The sequence below is a fragment of the Phascolarctos cinereus genome, unplaced genomic scaffold (assembly GCF_003287225.1).
Source record: "Phascolarctos cinereus isolate Bilbo 61053 unplaced genomic scaffold, phaCin_HiC Scaffold_2;HRSCAF=192, whole genome shotgun sequence".
Lineage (NCBI taxonomy): Eukaryota > Metazoa > Chordata > Mammalia > Diprotodontia > Phascolarctidae > Phascolarctos > Phascolarctos cinereus.
The window spans coordinates 302,977,324-302,996,315 of NW_027555625.1; the positions used below are offsets into that span (position 1 = coordinate 302,977,324).

Below are 18,992 nucleotides of genomic sequence, written 5' to 3' on the forward strand. Positions count from 1 at the left end.
GTGAGTTGTCTCTATTGTTGAAGAATTCGTGTTAGAGTTCAGCTTATTATAGCCACCCTATCTTTTTAAGCTCCTTGATTTCTTACTTAATCCTTTCTGACAGTCTTTTAAACAAGAGCTAAGAACTACAGTATTGACAACTCTAAGCTCTGCTCTTCAGATGTATTGCTTTGGTTTATTATGCTGTGTGAGTCAAGAAGTTCCATGTGTTAAAAACTTTATCCTCTTAATTCACTTTTTGCTCCCAGGGCCTAGGAACTTGTTGTGTGACTTTGGGCAAATAATTTCATCTCCGTGGGACCTTAGTTTCCTCATATATAAAAAGAGATGGTTGGAATGGATATCTCTATGACTTCTATGATGTCACTTCCAGCACTAAATTTCTGATTTATATTCTAAGCCTTTATTCATATTCCCAACATGTCAGCATATTGTAATGGAAAGAATGCCGGATTTGGAGTCAAGAAAGAGGGACCTGGGTTCTAATACCACATTCCCCTCTTAGTAGTTTTGCAATGATAACAGTCACTTAATCTCTCTGAGACTTAGTTTCCTCATTCATAAAATAGGAACAATGATATCCTGTATACTTATTTCACAGGGTTGTTAATGGGGATTGAATGAGAAAACTCTGTAGATCTTAAAGTGTCATATAAATGTAAGCTCTTTCTGTAGGGGCAACTTGGCACAATGGCTAGAGGACTAACATCAAAATGAGGTAAACCAGGGTTCAACTATCGCCTTTGACATACAATAGCTATGTGGGCCTGGGCAAGTTATTTACTATTGAAATGCTCTGGGTAATGTTCTAAGAGAATAAGTTCAAAGAATCTCTGACAGGGAGTTTCCTGTCTTAGAAGATTTCATATACAAAAGATGTCACATATTTAGTCCTTATGGCTGTTATTTTTAACAGTCTATGTTTCTTCCATGTCTAATAAGTTCAAGCAAACCTTATTAATTTAGACTTCATTTATTTGAAATTTAGGATAATTCTGACTTGCTAAGTTTTCGAAGCATTTGAAATTTAACCTTTTAAGCATTTGAAATATAACTCTTTTAAAAATCATTAGGGCAAATATATTTAAGTGTCATATGTACTTAACTCTCAAAGTCTTTAAGATTCTCTTTGGTCACACATTTTGTTCACAATATTTTTTTCCATATTCTGTTCAAGGTACAAGATAGAATTATTTGCAATGGGATGGTGTTGGTATATCCTATCCCATTTAGTACTTCTAGCACTAACTCAAGAAATGTGAAAAATGCAAGTTACTTAAATGTCTGTGTGCTATAGATAGATTGTAGGAGTTATTTCTCTCAAGTCAGTTCAATTCAATGACTTTTTATTAAATGTCAGCTGAGTGCAAGGCACTGTCCTAGGCATTGTAGGAGATATCCACAAAGATGAATAAATCATAGTCTAGCCATCCTACAAGCTCCAGCCTATAGTCTGTTAAGGGAGATAGGACCTAGATTCCCAAAATATAAGAATAGGACATGCTAAATGCACAAGAAAGATATAAACAAAGTGCTATTTGAGGTCCAAAGAAGGAAATATAATTTTTAGCTGAGGGAAATGAGGGGAGATTTCTTGGAGGATATGGCATTTGAAAACTTTGAAGAATGGGGTAAGATTGCAGTGGATAGAGATGTTGGGGGAGAGAGGAGTAGATTTTAGGGGCTCAGGGAGAGCATATTCCAAGGTAGATAATTTAAGAAATCTGACTCTTAGGTGCACTCTCCCCTTACCAGTAGTGGTGAGCTACTTCCTTCTGTGTTCCCATCCTGGTGATGATGATGGTGGTGGTGGGGTGTTCATGGATACTAAAGACTTTTTGCCTTGCCATTTACCCTGCCAGTGAACTTTTAGGACCTCCAAGCCCTTCCTTCTGCCCTATTTGTTATCTTCCTAGTTAGAGGGGTAGCTCCTTGAGAGCAGGGACTTTCTTTTCTATTTGTATCCCTAACACAGCACAATGCTTTGTATACATATTAAGCACATAATAAATGCTTTTTCACTTATTTGTCTCCAGCTGGATGGCCCATAGGCATTTTGAACCCAACATATCCAAACAATTCATTTTCTCTTCCCTCAAACTCTCCTCTCTTCAAAATTTCTCTATTTCTGTTAAGGGCACCCCCATACTTCCAATCTCCCATGTTTGTAACCTTGTAATCATCCTCAATTCTTCACTCTTCCTCATCCCTCAATGTTCAAGTCTTGATGACTCTACCTTTACAGTATATCTCATATCCACCACATTCTCCCCACTCATGCAGCTATTACCCCCTCTCAGACTTTGGTTATGTCTTGCTTGGACAATAGTCTCCTAAATGTCCTCCCTGTTTCCAGTCTCTCTTTTCACCAATCTGTTCTCCGCACAACTGCCAAACTGATATTCTCAAGAAACTCGAGGGTTTTCATTTTGCTTCTAAGATAAGATATTAAACTCCTGTACTTGGCATCCTGAAGCCAGTGTACCTTTCAAGGTTTATTGCACATCATTTTCTGTTTTCCAGTCAAACTAGCCCATTTGGCATTAACTTAGTACAATGTTCCATCTTCTGTCTTTGTGCCTTGGCCTGGAATATGCTCCCTCTTTATTTCTTCAGCTTAGCACTTTCGGCTTCCTGCAGAGTTCAGCTCAAGTGCCACATTCTCCTTGAGGCCCATCCTGAGCCTGCTGTGTGGCTAGCACCCTCTCTACAGAAATTACTTTATACATATTTTATATTAAATTTTCTCTATTCATCTTCTTTCCAGTAGAATTTAAACTTCTTGAGACAGGGACTGTTTTATTTTTGTCTTTGTATTCCCAGTGTTTGGTGTAGTGTCTGGCATGGTGTAGGTGCTTAATAAATGCTTGCTGAGTTAAATAAAATGAAACCCTTCATCCTAGAGGTTGGTAACAAAGCCAAGTATAGCTTTTGCTTTAACATTAGCCATTTATTTTTATGGGGTTAGAAAGACACTTTTATTCCCTTTGGTTTTTCCATGATCTGTTTGGCCTTTGTCATCAAATTCAATATTTTCTTAATTCTACTTGAAAAGTAGTATGTTGGGTGGAATATGGGGTAAGTCACAGAACATCGACATATAGAATATTTTAGATTGTATTTTTTAATATTCTATGTTCTCGGGTCTAAGATCTGTGTAGATACCCCACAGTGCTGCATTTCCCAATGTTTTCTTTCCTCCTTTCTCCTCCTACCAGGCATGACAGAAATGGTGCGGAAAATTACACTGAGCCGAGCTGTGAGAATCATGCAAGATCTCTTTCCTGAGGAGTACAACTTCTATCCTCGCTCCTGGATTTTACCTGATGAATTCCAGCTGTTTGTTGCTCAGGTAGATCCCATTCTGAGGACATTCTAAAGCTAAGAGTCATGACCTATATCTGTGTCTATGACAATTTTGGTCACAATTATTAATATGAGACAGTGCTCTAAAACCATCTTTGCATATATTCATTCAACAAACAAACAATCATCCAATAAACATCTATTTAGTCCATACTATGTATGCATGTGAAATGCATGGTTCTGGGAACTAGGGGGAGATACAAGAGTAAATAGGACCTGACGCCTACCCTCAAAAGGCGTCTGATCTAGTAATGGGGTTAAGGCATGAATACAGGTAAGTACCACACAAATTTGGACATGAGCACTGAGCTTGTAATTAATTAGACTAGGGTTCAAATTTCACCTCCAATGTTCAGTAGTTATGTGACAGACAAGTCTTGTAACATCTCTGAGCTTCAGTGTCTTCATATGTAAGACTGGGGTTATTGATGGTATCTATTTCACAGAGTTTCTGTGAGGTTCAAGTGAGTAGTGGATATAAAGCATTTTGCAGATTTTTGAAGAGCTGTATAAGTGCCAGTCTTGTGAGATAGTTAGTTCAAGCATTATCCCCATTTTTTCAGATGGGAAAATTGATTCCCAAAGAGGTTCTGTGAATTTCCATGTCTGCTGCACTGCTCACTAAATTGTACTGCCATATATATATAATATATATATATATATATAAACATATAATGTTAGGGTTGAAAAGGGAAAGTGGAGCCAAATGACCTGCATTCAAATCCTGGCTCTGTCATAAACCTTTGTCAAGTCATGTAATTTCTCTGAACAGGAGTCATCTCATCTGTAAAACAGAGGAGCAGATTGGATGACCTCCATAACCTCATCCTGCTTTAACCCTATTACCCCACTGCGAGGCAGGGAGACCCTTTGGGAAGTAGTTCCAAATAGAAGTTATTCAGTGTGGGAGAAAGCAGGCTGTAGTGCAACGAGTACTAGAACTGGGGCTTCTTCCTGGCATGGCCATTAACTGGCCCTGGGATCTTGGACAAGTTGCTTAACTTTTCTGGGTCTCAATTCTTTCATCAATAAGATGAGGGATTTGAAAGTAAATGCTTCCTAAGGTCCTTCTGATCTTTGAAGTTCTATGATTCTGTGTTTCAGCATTCTATGTTAAAAGGTCTTTTCCAGTTTTGCCGTTCTATGATTGTGTTCTAAAATTCTATATTCCAAAGTTGTTTCCAGCTTTGACGTGTCCTAATGTTCTATGTTTTAATGTCTGAAGGTCCCTCGTAGCTCTGGAATTCTATGTCCTAATATTCTATGTTCAAAATGTATCAGTTTTCTCATCTGTAAAATGGGAATAATACTTTAACTACCTCACAAGCTTTGGTGTTCTAATTTCTAACATTCTGTACTTTAAGGTCTCATGTATTGCTAAAATTCCGTGGATCTGTGCCATTTTGGTTAGGCTTTTAATGGTGATTTATGTAGCTTATGGGTTAATTTCTAAGACATTGCCATATATTATGTGTTTTTTCTGTTTTGCTGTCTTTTTGTGTGCATAGCTGATATGCTTTTCTGTGTTAAATCATTCAGAAATTTTGATAAAATCATTACGTATCCAACATTAAAATTGAAGTTGGCCTTCAGTTTTTTGTTAATTGTCCATAGGAAAGCTTTTCACTGTGCCAATGTTTCTATGGTTTTCAACATGGAAATGATCAGCTTCCTTCTCCTGCTTGCTTTGCCTTTTGGTATCACTTATTGTCTTGACGGTATTAGGGCTCAGTATATTCTTGTCTGCACTATTTTTTTTTTGTTGAGCCAGTAGAAAAGTCTCAGTTTTAACTGTGTATCCTCTGCATATTTTCACAACAGACCAAGCTAATGTCACAGCTAGTATCAAATTAACAAGCATTTATGAAGCACCTTCTATGTGCCAGGCACACTATCCTAAGTGCTAGGGATACAAAAAAGAGCAAAATCCAATCCCTGCTCTCAAGGAACTTACAGTGTAGTGGAGGAGACAACATGCAAGGAACTATGTACAAAGATATATGCAGGGTAAGTTGGAGATAATCTTAGAGGGTATGCTCTAAAATTGAATATGAAAAAGGCTTCTTGTAGAAGGTAGGATTTTAGCTGAGACTTGGAGGAAGCCAGAGAAGCCAGGAGGAGGAGATAGTATGGGAAAGAATTCTAGGCCTGGGAAACAGCCAATGAAAGTGCCTGGAGATAGGAGGGAGAGTGGGTTCTTACTCAAGAAACAACAAATGGGCCAGTGTCACTGGAACACTGAGTGCTTGGGGTAGGGGCTGAGGGGAGTCAGATGTTATATTGGAAAGATAGGAAGGGGCATGGTTACAAAGGGCTTTGAAAGCCAAACAGGATTTAATATTTGATCCTGGAGGTGTTAGATAGCCACTAGAGTTGATAAAGGGGGGTGGGGATGGTGTCATGGTCAGATCTATGACTTAGGAAGATCAATTTTACAGTGGAGTAGAGGATAAACTGGGGTAGGAAGAGATTTGAGGCAGGGAAACCAACTAAGCAGAGGAGAGAAGGGGATATATATATATATATATATATATATATATATATATACACACACCACACACACACACACACACACACACATATATGTGTGTGTGTATATGTATGTGTATATATGTACATATATATGTATATATGATGTTATGAAATGACAGGACTTGACAATTAACTGAGTATGGGAGGGGTGAGTGGAGGAGTTGAGACTTGGTTTTGACACCTTGGTTTTGAGCCTGGGTGACTGGCAGGACTGTGATATATTCAACAATAATAAGAAAGTTAGGAGGAGGGTAAGGGGTTTGGAGAGAAAGATCAGTTCAGTTTTAGACATGTTGAGTTTAAGATGTCTATGAAGCATCCAATTCCAGATGTCCAAGAGCCAATTGCAGATATGTGACTGGAGGTCAGGAGAGAAGTTAGGACTGGATAAACTGAACTTAGAATTCACTACATAGAGATAATTGAATCCATGGGAGCTGTTGAGACCACCAAGTGATGTAATATAAAGGGACAAGAGAAGAGGGTCCATAATAGGGCCTTGGGAACACCCATGGTTAGCAGGTGTGACCTGGAGGAAGAGCCAGCAAAGGTTACAAACCTAGGTCTCTCTTGATCCTAAGCCCAACATTCTTTCTTCTACAACGGTGATATTAGAGGTAGTAAATGACAGCTTCTCATGAAGAGCATTAAACACTTTGTGCTGCAGCCAAACTGGAATGCTACTGCTTTTTGCCCTTTCTCATCTACCCCTCTCCCAACTCCATGATTATTGATTTGACTTGACTTCTAATATTCTATATAATTCTTCTGTGAAGAAAAATATCTTCAAATATACCTACAAACAATGAACGTCATGCATGAGTTGGAGTAATATAGTGAAACTCTCAAGGGTGAGGTGGCATGGCACAGTGGGCAGATCCAGTTTTGAAACTAGAATTATCTGGGTTCAAGTCCTACCTCTGACACATATTGGCTGGGAATACAACTGGGAAAGTCACTCAATCTTTCAGTGTACTAGGTAACTCTCTGACTACCTGAGGGAGTGTTCTCACCAGGAAATTCCCTGTATCAGTGAAATTACCAGTCTATTACTTGTTCCTGCCAAGAGTAAAGTCAAAGTGATGCACAGGTTACAATTTTGTGATTTTTGTTAAAGATTGTGGTATATTGTGAAGTCTTATAATATTTTAAAATTTGATGTTTCCCTCTCTTACAAGGAATTGGTATTACATTTATTTTGGGAAAGGAAATGAGAAATTCACAATTTCCTGTTATCAGTTTGGGAAAGTGCTACCCACATGTGATCAGCAGGTGGCACCAGGGATAAACACGGAGCATTCTCAGTGGAAAATTTTGTGAAGATGAAATTTTAGCAGATGGCCAATAAGAAAAAAAAATCTTTGGCATTGATTTTACATATGGTCTTCCATCTGGGTATTTGAGAAAAGTACAGTTTTTGTTATCAAAACAGTATATACTATGGTGAAAGAGTTTGTATTTGAAATAGTTTCTCTTGAGAAGAAGCAATGTGATTTACAAGAAAAAGCTCTGGACTTGGAGTTGAAAAGCCTGGTTCTAGTGCTGGCTGTTAATCACTTAACAGCCTTAATCACTATGTGACCTATGACCCTACAGTAGTGGATAAGTAAGTCACTTGCCTCTTTGGGTCTCAGTATCCTTCTTTATAAAATAAGAAAGTTTGAACGTAATGTTCTCAAGATTGCTCCTGGCCCGGGTATATAATGAAGAGAGTAAAAGACTAAAGGTGGGATCTTAGGGAACTACAAAATATGAGGTGGTTTGATCCAAAAGCTGCCAGTGGAGATGCTGCAAGAACTATAGCTTCATTTTTCCATCTGTTTCAGATTTTGTTTCCTGTACTTCCAGAAATAGAACTTCACCTCCTGCATAGATATATCACACTGTATGTAGGGCTTTTGCTTAGCTCAATATGTTTATGGAAAATGATGTCTGAAACTTGAAAAGCCAGTTCTTTGTTAAGAAACCCACTCGAATTTGTTCAGTTCAATGAGCGATTTTATCCAGTCATTATTAGTTACCTAATATAATATGAGCATGTCTCTGTTCAAGGTGCTGTGTAGGATAGAGAGAAGAATAAGACATGCTTCCTCTCTTTACAGATCTTATAGTAGGATGGTGGGAAAAATAAGACACTCGAATTTTGGTGCATAAAAGAGGTTCAAAATAAGTACTATGAGAGTTCCTTGGGAGGAGTGTTTACTTCCAACTAACAAGGGAGGAGGGGGGGAAGGAGGGGAGATAATTTGTTCAAATGTTCCTTTTAGAAAAAGATTTCTGTGAAGCATAACTTTTAAGTAGAATGAGCATTGGGCAGGGAATAAAGAGATCTGGATTCTTGTACTTGCTCTCTCAATAATATGCTATATGACCTTGGGCAAATCTTTGGGCCCCTTTCTTGGCCTCACTTCACCTGTCTATCAAAATGAGCAGGTTCATAGGCAGCTTGGTAATGAAGTGGATAGAGCACTGGCCCTAGAGTCATGAGGACCTGAGTTCAAATTTGATTTCAGAAACTTATGAGCTGTGTGACTTATGAGCTGATTGCCTTCCCCGAGGCCCATACCCTCCCCCCACCCCAAACCGGGCCCAATGAGCAGGTTGGAATAGATGATTTGCAAGTGCTTCCAGCTCTACCATTCTCATTTCGGTATTCTAACATTCTTGTGACCCAAGTTCCCTTTCACCTTTAACATTCTATTTTCAAAGGCCCCTCCAGCTCTAAACATTTTATGATTCTGGGATGTTTGTCTTTTGTTTGTAACTTCTTCCAGAGAGCCTCATGCCAAAGTTAAAACTATGTTGGCAAAAATTTCCACTGCCACAGTTTGTTTGTGCAAGGGCCTGCATGTAATCAATCATCTTCATCCTAAATGCCTGGATCAGTGGTGCCTGAAGCTAGTGAAGCAGCAGATAATGCAGGCTGAAACAAAGCGCTGCCTGCCTTAAGGAGCTATAGTTCCAGAGAAGACTGTGGGAACCTCTGGGGCAAATGAAATGTCTCCAAGTCTTCTCTGCATAATGTGGAAATCTCCTCTCTAGAGGAGTAGCTGAGCCTGCATCTGAGCACAAGACAGAAAAATGATTCCCGACCATTCTGTCTGTAGAACTGGAGAATCCGAGACTGAGCTAGAAGGGCCCTCGCAGTCCAACTAGTTAAACCCTAATGGGAAGGGAGAATCGACAAATTCCTTGACAAATTGACATCCTTGACAAATGGTCATTCAGTGTCTGCTTGAAGCTACCTAGTGATGAGACTGCCTAGTAAAACTACCCAGTAAAATGGCCTGTTCCATTGTTAGAGACCTCTAATTGTTAGGAGGTTCTTCTATATGTTGAGCCAATATCTATTTCCCTGTAACTTAAAAGAAAATAGGATCATAGAGAAATGGAAGGGACCTTAGAGGTCATCTAGACCAACCTTTCGTTTTACAGAGGAAGCTAAAAGGGGTTATAAAGCTAAAATGGCTTATCCAGGCAACACAAGTAACATAAATGGCAGGGTTAGAATTTGAACTCAGGTCCCTTTATTCCAAATTCATAGCTCTTTCCTTTATATAGTACAGCTTCCCCTTTACCCTTTTGCCCTAATTCTCTCCTTTGGGGCCAAGCAAGCACATGACAACTTTCTGGATATTTATAGACAGAGATCATATTCGCTTTAAGATTTTTATTTTCCAGGCTAAACATATTCACTTCCCTCAACTGACCTTCATATGGCATGATTTCTAATCCCCTCTCAAGTGTGGTCATCTTTCTTTGTGCATATTCTATTTATCAATGTCCCTCTTAAAATGTGGTATCCAGAATGGGACACTGTATTCCAGATGGAGTCTGATTAGGCCAGAGGATAGTGGGAATATTACTTTTTGTCATTCTGGACACTATAGTACTATTAGTGATGCTTAAAGTTTTGTGTGTGTATGCCATGTCAAATTGATTTTGAGCTCATACTGAATTTGTAGTCCATTGAAATTCTCAGGTCTTTTTTCACATGAATATCTGTATCTCCAGGGTTAGATTTCTTTGATGAAAGCCTTTTTTTTTTTAAAAGAAGAACTAGTATACAAGTTTGCCCTTAAAGCTATACTCATGTCTGTAACGCTGTCCCACTCAACCACTAACTCTAAGAATCCTTGGCGTCCTTTAAGATTCAGCTCAAAGGCTACCTTCAAGAAGCCTTTCCTGGTCCTGCCAGCTACTAATGTTGTCCCCTCTAAGGTTACCTTCCATCTACGATGAATTTAACTTGTATGTTATGATTTATTTATGTTGTTTTCTTCATTAGAATGTAAGCTATTTGAAGACAGGAACTTTTTTTGCTTTTTATTTATATCACTAGCTCTTAGTGCAGTGCCTAGCACAGCGTAAGACTTTAATAAATGCTTGTTGATTAATTGATTGGTCTCAGGAGACAGAGCTAGGAACAGTCAGTACAAGTGCATGAAATAAGATTTTGTTTGAATAATGAGAAACTTTATGGGTAGAAGAGCTGTTCTATGTAGTGAGTTGTTCTGCTTCACCAGAGGTATTCATTGAGTGGATAGATGGCTACTTGTCAGTGATGTGGTGCCCTTTTTTAAAAAAATATATAAATTTATTTATTTTTAGTTTTCAACATTTACTTCCACAAGATTTTGAATTCCAAATTTTCACCCCATCTTGCCCCTCCCCCCAAGATGGCATGCATTCTGAATACCCCTTCCCTTAGTCTGCCCTCCCTTCTATCTCCCCCTCCCCCCTTCTCTTATCCCCTTCCCCTTCTATTTTCCTATAGGGCAGGATAGATTTCTGTACCTCATTTCCTGTATTTCTTACTTCCCAGGTGCATGTGGAAATATTTTTTTTAAACATGAGTTTTTAAAACTTTGGGTTCCAAATTTTCTCCCTTCCTCCCACTCCACCCACCCTATTGAAAAGGCAAGCAAGTCAATACAGGCCATACATGTGCAGTTATGTAAAACACTTCCATAGTAGACATGTTGTGAAAAACTAACTCTATTTCCCTTAATCCTATCCTGCCCCCCCCATTTATTATATTCTTTCTTTTCACCCTGTCCCTCCTCAGAAGTACTTCCTTCTGATTACCGCTTTCCCAATCTGCCCCTACTCTCTTGTCCCCTTCTTCCCCTATTTTCCTGTAGGGTAAGACAGATTTCCTTACCCAATTGAGTGTGTATGTTATTCCCTCCTTAAGCCAAATCCTTTGAGAATAAGATTCCCTCATTTCCTCTCACCTTCCCCTGTTTCCCCTCCAATGTAAGAACCTTTTCTTGTCTATTTTGTGTGAGATAATGTACCCCATTCTACCTCTCCCTTTCTCCTTCTCCTAGTATAATCCTCTCTCACCCCTTAATTTTATTCTCCAGATATCACCCTTTAATCTTCAACTCACCCTGTGCCCTCTATCTATCTATCTATCTATCTATCTATCTATCTATCTATCTATCTATACATACATACATACACATATTTTTTCCCCTCCCACCACCCTAATACTGACAAAGGTCTCATGAGTTATAAAGATCATCTTTCCATGCAGGAATGTGAACAGTTCAGCCTTAATAAGTCTCTTATGATTTCTCTTTCCTATTTACCTCTTCATGTTCCACTTGAGTCTTGTATTTGAAAGTCAAATTTTCTATTCAGCTCTGGTCTTTTCATCAAGAATGCTTGAAAGTCCTCTATTTCACTGAATGACCATTTTTTCCCCTGAAGGATTATACTCAGTTTTGCAGGGTAGGTGATTCTTGGTTGTAATCCTATCTCCTTTGCCCTCCAGAATATTATATTCCATGCCCTGCAGTCCCTTAATGTAGAAGCTGCTAAATCTTGTATTATCCTGATTGTATTTCCACCATTCTTGAATTGTTTCTTTCTGGCTGCTTGCAATATTTTCTCCTTGACCTGGGAACTCTGGAATTTGGCTACAATATTCCTAGGAGTTTTCCTTTGGGGCTCTCTTTCAGGGGGAGATCTGTGGATTCTTTCCATTTCTATTTTGCCTTCTGGTTCTAAAATATCAGGGCAGTTTTCCTTGATAATTTCTTGAAAGATGATGTCTAGGCTCAGTTGTTTTTCCAATGAGATATTTCACATTGTTTTCTAATTTTTCATTCTTTTGGGTTTGTTTTACAGTGTCTTGATTTCTCATAAAGTCACATCTTCCAATTGCTCTATTCTAATTTTTAAGGAAGTGTTTTCTCCAGTAATCTTTTGGACTTCCTTTTCCATTTTGCCAATTTTGCTTTCTAGGGCATTCTTCTCCTCATTGGCTTTTGGACCCCTTTTGCCATTTGGGTTAGGCTATTTTTTAAGGTGTTATTTTCTTCAGTATTTTTTTGGGTCTCCTTTAGCAAGCTGTTGACTTGTTTTTCATGATTTTTTTTTGTATCACTCTCATTTCTCTTCCCAGTTTTTCCTCTATTTCTCTTACTTGCTTCTCAAAATCCCTTTTGAGCTCTTCCAAGGCCTGGAATGGATTCATGTTTTTCTTGGAAGCTTTGGATGTGGGAGCTTTGACTTTGTTGTCTTCTTCTGGTTATATGTTTTGATCTTCTTTGTCACCAAAGTAAGATAATATAGTCTGACTCTACTTGCGAGGTTTGCTCATGATCCCAGTCAACTATACTTGAGTTTTAAACTCTTTGTTAAGGTAAAAGTCGGCTTCCAATGTGGAGAATGTACTGTCCCAAGCTTTGGGGGTTTGTATAGCTGTTTTCAGAGATACTTGTAGGGACCTGTAAATTTTCAGTTCTTCCAAGGTGGTACGAAAAGGGTCGAGGTGTTTACTCTTTTCCTGGCCTGTGCTCTGGTCTTTGAGTGACCGGCCACAAGCAGTCTTTTTCTCTTGGAACTGTGAGGAGGGTTTTCTCTCCACTGCCACTACAAGCTCTACCACTCCAGCACTCCTTCTCACCCCAGGACCGCCACCCAGAACTGTGACCCAGATCCAAGCACGGGCAAATCAAGAGATTCCTGCCTCAGCACTGGCAAAGAGATCCCTGCAGTCGCCCTCTGATCAGCCACTGGATTCTCCCTCAGTCTGTGGGCCGGAAGCTCAGGACACAGCCACTGCCCCAGAGCCTGTGCTCTGTGCTCTGGAACTGGCTCTGACCTAGCTCTTCTCTCACTGCAAAAACAGACTTTTCCCACTGACCTTCTAAGTTGTCTTTGGCGTTGGTAGATTGAGGAGTCTGGAAACTGCCATAGCTGCCTGTGATTTATTCCTCTGAAGCCTGCTCCAGGTTCGCTGTGGCCTGCGCCACCACGCTGAACTGCGCTCCTCTCTCCGCCCCTGCGATATGCCTTTCCGATCAACCATCCAGGCTGTCTTGGGCTGGAAATTTGTTTTACTCTGTCTTTTCGTGGTTTTGCTGCTTTAGAATTTGTTTAGAGCCATTTTTTTATGGGTATTTGGAGGGGTGTTTGGGGGAGAGCTCAAGCAAGTCACTGCTTTCAAGCCACCATCGTGGCTCCACCCCTTCTGATGTGGTGCCCTTTGAAGTTCATTTCACTGAGATTCTATGATTCTACATATTTGTTGAGGAATGATTTTGCTGCCTTGGACACAGAGGATTTTAAAGGTCAGGAAAACTTTGCTTCTCTAGAGTGATGAATAACATAATAGTAACAACTAGCATTTGTATCAGAGCTTTACTGTTACAAAGAATACATCATTTCATTTGATCCTTGTAACCTGTGAGGTATCCAGGGCAGGTATACTTATTTGACATATGAGGAAATGGAGGCTCAGAGAAGTGGAAGGAATACAACAAAAGACATGAATAGGTCCAGTGGAAGGTGGGAGTTCCAAAGTAGCAGATTTTTAAAAAACTTTAATTTTTTTTATTACATTTTAAGTTCTGAACTGTCTCCCTCCCGTCTTCCCCACCCCCGTGCTAGGGAAAGCCACCATTTAAAATAAATATATCAACATATGTAAAACAATACTATGCATACTTTTATTTATCAATTCTTTCTCTATAGGTAGTTATCATCTTCCTCCATAGTGGGAGGGGAAAAAATTATATGTATGTATGGATAGATAGATAGATAGATAGATAGATAGATAGATAGATAGAGGGCATAGGGTGAGTTGAAGATTATGGGGTGATATCTGGAGAATAAAATTAAGGGGTGAGAGAGGATTATACTAGGAGAAGGAGAAAGGGAGAGGTGGAATGGGGTACATTATCTCGCACAAAATAGACAAGAAAAGGTTCTTACAGTGGAGGGGAAACAGGGGAAGGTGAGAGGCATAGAAATTGAAAGAATCCACCGATCTCCCCCTGAAAGAGATCCCCAAAGGAAAACTCCTAGGAATATTGTAGCCAAATTCCAGAGTTCCCAGGTCAAGGAGAAAATATTGCAAGCAGCCAGAAAGAAACAATTCAAGTATGGTGGAAACACAATCAGGATAATACAAGATTTAGCAGCTTCTACATTAAGGGACTGTAGGGCATGGAATATAATATTCCGGAGGGCAAAGGAGATAGGATTACAACCAAGATCAATCATGTAAGTTGATTTGAGTGTTTATAATACAATAACTTGGTAGTTCAGTTGTTCTTCAAACAATATTGCTGTTATTGTATATAACATTCTCTTAGTTCTGCTCATTTTACTCTTCATTATTTCATGCAAGTATTTCCGTGTTTTTCTAAAATCAACCAGCTCATCATTTCTTACAGCACAGTAGTGTTCCATCACAATCATATACCACAATTTGTTTAGCCATTCATCAATTGATGGTCATCCCCATCAATTTCCAGTTATTTGCCACTGCAAAGAGAGCTACTATAAATATTTTAGAACATGTAAGTTCTTTTCCTTTTTCACTGATCACCTTGGGAAATAGACTTAATAGTGGTATTGCTGGGTCAAAGGGTATAGTTAGCTTTATAACTCTTTGGGCATAATTCCAAAGTAGTTGGATCAGTTAGCAGTTCTACCAACAATTATTAGTCCCAATTTTTCTACATCACTTCCAATATTTGTCATTTTCACTGTCTGTCATTTTAGACAATATAATAGGTATGAGATGATATCTCAAAGTTGTTTTAATTTGCATTTCTCTAATCAATAATGATTTAGACCATTTTTTATGTGGCTATATATAGTTTTCTGTTTCTTCATTGAAAAACTGTCTGTTCATATCATTTGACCATTTATCAATTGGAGAGTGACTCATTCTTATATGAAAGTGGCAAATTTCAACTCAGTCTTAGGAAATTCTTTCTTGTAGTCAGATCTGCCTAACAATGGTGTGGGCAGCTTTTGAAGATAGCAAGCCCCTTGTCTGGGCAGGCTGTGATTGAAAGCAGATTCCTATTTCGGGTAGTGGTTAGACTAGGTGATGTCATTCTGATCCTTGCTGCTTATATGGTTCTAGGCTTTGCCCAGGGTCACATAAGTAAATAGTAGGTGGCAGAGCTGAGAACTGAACCCAGGTTTCCTGACTCCCAAATATACTACTTCCACTATACCATGAATAAAAGATTATCTTTCATTTCTTCAGTTCTATAGTTTTTAAACATTCCTCGTGATTTTTATTTTAATCAAGTGTCTTTATTGAAGAAGAGATGTCTAAAAGGGAGACTGCAAATCTCATGTGAGGAAAGAGTTATTCATGACTCAGATATTCATTTCCGAGGTAAATTATGAAAATGGGTCAGCCATCCTCTCTACCAAAGAAATGGAAAAATTGTTCAAACTCTGCTTCATATTCAATCTCCTTGCTGTCTAATTACTTCTCAGGGATCTAATGAAAGAGAACTGAAACAAACATCTAAATATAGAAAGGTGCTGTAATGAAATCTGCTGGAGCAGACATTTTTCTTTTATCCCTTTTTCTCCTTAAGCATGTACCCTCTTCTCTTTTCTATACTGCCCCTCTTATCATCAATCAATTAAAGATTTATTAAGTATCTACTTTGTGTAGAACCACTCTGGGAGAGAGAAACATTTTTGAGGTTGGGTAAAACATTACTTGGAGTTAGGAAAGACCTGGATTGGGGGCAGCTAGGTGGCACAGTGGATAGAGCACCAGCCCTGGATTCAGGAGGACCTGAGTTCAAATGCGACCTCAGACACGTAACACTTACTAGCTGTGTGACCCTGGGCAAGTCACTTAAACCCATTGCCTAACCAAAAAAAGAAAGAAAGACCTGGATTTTGAATATGGTTGCTTAACATTTACTAGCTATGTAATCATGGGCAGGTAAATTCACTTCTCTGACCCTGTTTCCTCATCTTTAATAATGGGGATGATTGCACTCTGTAACTTACAGTACTGTTTTGAGGAAAGCACCTTAAAAAACCTTAAACACTAAAATGAATCTGTGATAGGGTGACAGATGACATAGTGAAGAATGCTAAACATCCAGCTGTAGAACTTGTTCAAGTCCCTGCTCTGCCACTTACTACTTGGGTGATCTTGGGTGAGTCATTCAATCTCTCTGAACACCAGTTTCCTCATCTATAAAATGAAGGGGTTGTACTAGATGACCTCTAATGTTTATTCTGACTTTAGCTTCCTAGGATCCTGTGATTTCATTGATGGGGCATTTCCTCCAGTGATACCAATCACAACTGCATACATACCTACCCATCTTTTGGAACTCTTCTATGACCTTTCATACTTTAGTCATGTGCATGGCTAAATTAGTCCGACATGCAGGGGACATCCCTACCTTTCTCTTTACATTGCAAGAATACCAAAGGAGCACATGGTCTGTTCACTGCTTATCCTTTGCTGTCACCATGTGACCAAACTATCTTTTTATATGTTTCTCTGATGATACCCTTTACGCTATTTCTTTGTCATTCCTTATTTGTAATGTGTTGCAGTTGGCTCATCTACCATGTGCCTCTCTATTGACATCTGAATTATACTCATTTTCAATTTTTCAGAGTGTAGTGTTCCATGAATCTCATATAATACCATTGGAAGAATGTTAATATTAAAAAAGATAGAGCTTGGCAGGAACTAGGTATAGACCAACATCTCATACCATAAACTAAGATAAAATCAAAATGAGTATGTTATTTAGAAATAAAAGGTGATATCATAAGCAAATTAGGGGAACATGGAATAGTTTACCTGTCAGATCTATGGATAAGGGAAGAATTTATGACCAAACAAGAGGTAGAGAATTACGAGACATAAAATGGATAATTTTGATTACATTAAATTAAAAAAGGTTTTGAACAAACAAAACCAATGCAGCCAAAATTAGAAGGAAAGCAAGAAACTGGGAGAAAATATTTCTCTGATGAAGGCTTTGTTTCTCAAATATATAGAAAACTGAGTCAACTTTACAAGAATACAAGCCATTCCCCAATTGATAAATGGTCAAAGGATATGAACAAGATAGTAGAACAAGGTTATCTCTATTGCTATATCTGTCAAGTAATTTTGTGTAATTTTGACATGTGTTAGATACGTTATTGGAGACTAGAAGGGCAACATTTTGTTCTGTCAAATCAAATACTGCTTAAAAGTGAAGAGACAATAAGCACAGCGGGATCTTGTCCTTGTCTTTTAGTCAATTGTATGATAGTGAAGATGTGGTCTACTTTTGGAACATCACTTGTAAAAATCTGCCTGTTCACTTCTAATACTCTTATGAAAGAGTCCCTTGATTCATGTACAGATTATCTCATAAAAATTTTTCTGTAAAGATGAAACAGGCATACAGGTCATCAATAACCATCAGTTATTAATGATGTCTTAGTTATGTTCATTTGTTTGTTTTGGTAATTATAAGCTTAATTATTTTGTGCCTTGGCACCTTCTCCTTTTCCATCTTTTAGCACACTTCACAGTAATATCCATAGCTGTGATGTTAGAATCTTCCAAATGGGTTCGTTCCACTGTCCTTACTGGTGAAAAGAGGGTTTGTTTGTTTGTTTGTTTTTAATAAAACTCTTTCAGATTATTTTGATCTTTTGTCTTTTTGTTTTCCTTCTTCCAGTTTCATCCTTAAATGGTCTCAGAAACTCTTTACTTAGTTCAGTCTCTCATCATGCTCTCTTTAAATTGTTTTTCTTCACTGCTTCTTACTGTTTTATGAGGTGATACTACTATTAAATCTACCATTTTTTCTCAGTAAGATTGTTAAATTTAAAATTTATTTTAAAAAGCATTTTTTTCTTCTCCTTCCCCTTTGCATTGAATTAAAAAAAAGAAAAAGAAACCCTTTATAACAAATGTTCACAGTCCCGCAAAATAAATTCCTACATTGGCCATGTAGGCCTAAAATGTATGCCTCATTCTGCATTTTAAATCTATCACCTCCCTGGCAGGAGATGGGCAGTGTACTTCATCTTCAGTCCTCCCCATCTTTGTCAGTGCATTGATCAGAATTCTAAGGGCTTTCAAAGTTGTTTTTCTTCATAATGTTGTTATTGTGTAAATTTTTCTTTATCTCAGCATGATTTTTCAAATGAATTTATATTCTAAACCTCTGTTGCCTTTAGCTGTCTTTTCTTTCCACTTGGCAAGTGAGCCAAGCACTTGCTGACCAAGGTGGGTTTTAAGCTCTTTTGGGCCACTGTTATGGCAATTACATTAGTTATATTTCTGCATGACATTGCTGTAATTGGTGGTTTAGAATTTTTCAGTATCAGTAGCTTGTTTGGGTAGTAGCTACTTAGTAGATGGAAAACTAGCCTGGGAGTTAGGAAGCCCTGAGTTCAGATCTCATCTCTGACAGCAAATCACTCAACCTCTCAGAGCTCCAGGCACCTCTCTCAGGTTATAAGTTACAGAATGGTTGCCAATATGCTTTGGTAGAAAGTTTCCTCACACTGATGAAATAATAGGCTTGTCTCCTCTTCCCCAGTTACTTGTTTAAATAGATCAGGTTGAAGTTGTTTTAATTACACATCGTATCTTCTCATTTTTATTCTCCTAGTTTTGTATTTTGATTTTTGTTCTAACAATTCAGAGGTCTGACTGTACACAAACAACTAATTCCTACATCATTCCTACATCATTCCTACACAATAAATTGTTTCCTGTCTATTAAAATTGAATTGTTTAATTTTTTAGTGATTTTTTTTTTTTGGTGTTCAAAATAGTCCCCTAT

The 18,992-nt window shown here is 38.3% G+C and overlaps 1 protein-coding gene across 3 annotated transcripts in view; it reads left to right on the forward strand.

Annotated features, from left to right (window-relative positions):
• Positions 1-18,992, forward strand: part of TTLL11 (tubulin tyrosine ligase like 11) — a 253,372-nt gene that overhangs the window by 33,585 nt on the left and 200,795 nt on the right. For all 3 annotated transcript variants that reach the window (XM_020967575.2, XM_078150148.1, XM_020967578.2), the window contains exon 3: positions 3,219-3,352. In XM_020967575.2, coding sequence (XP_020823234.1) covers positions 3,219-3,352 — 134 coding nt within the window. The remainder of the gene's footprint in view (positions 1-3,218; positions 3,353-18,992) is intronic.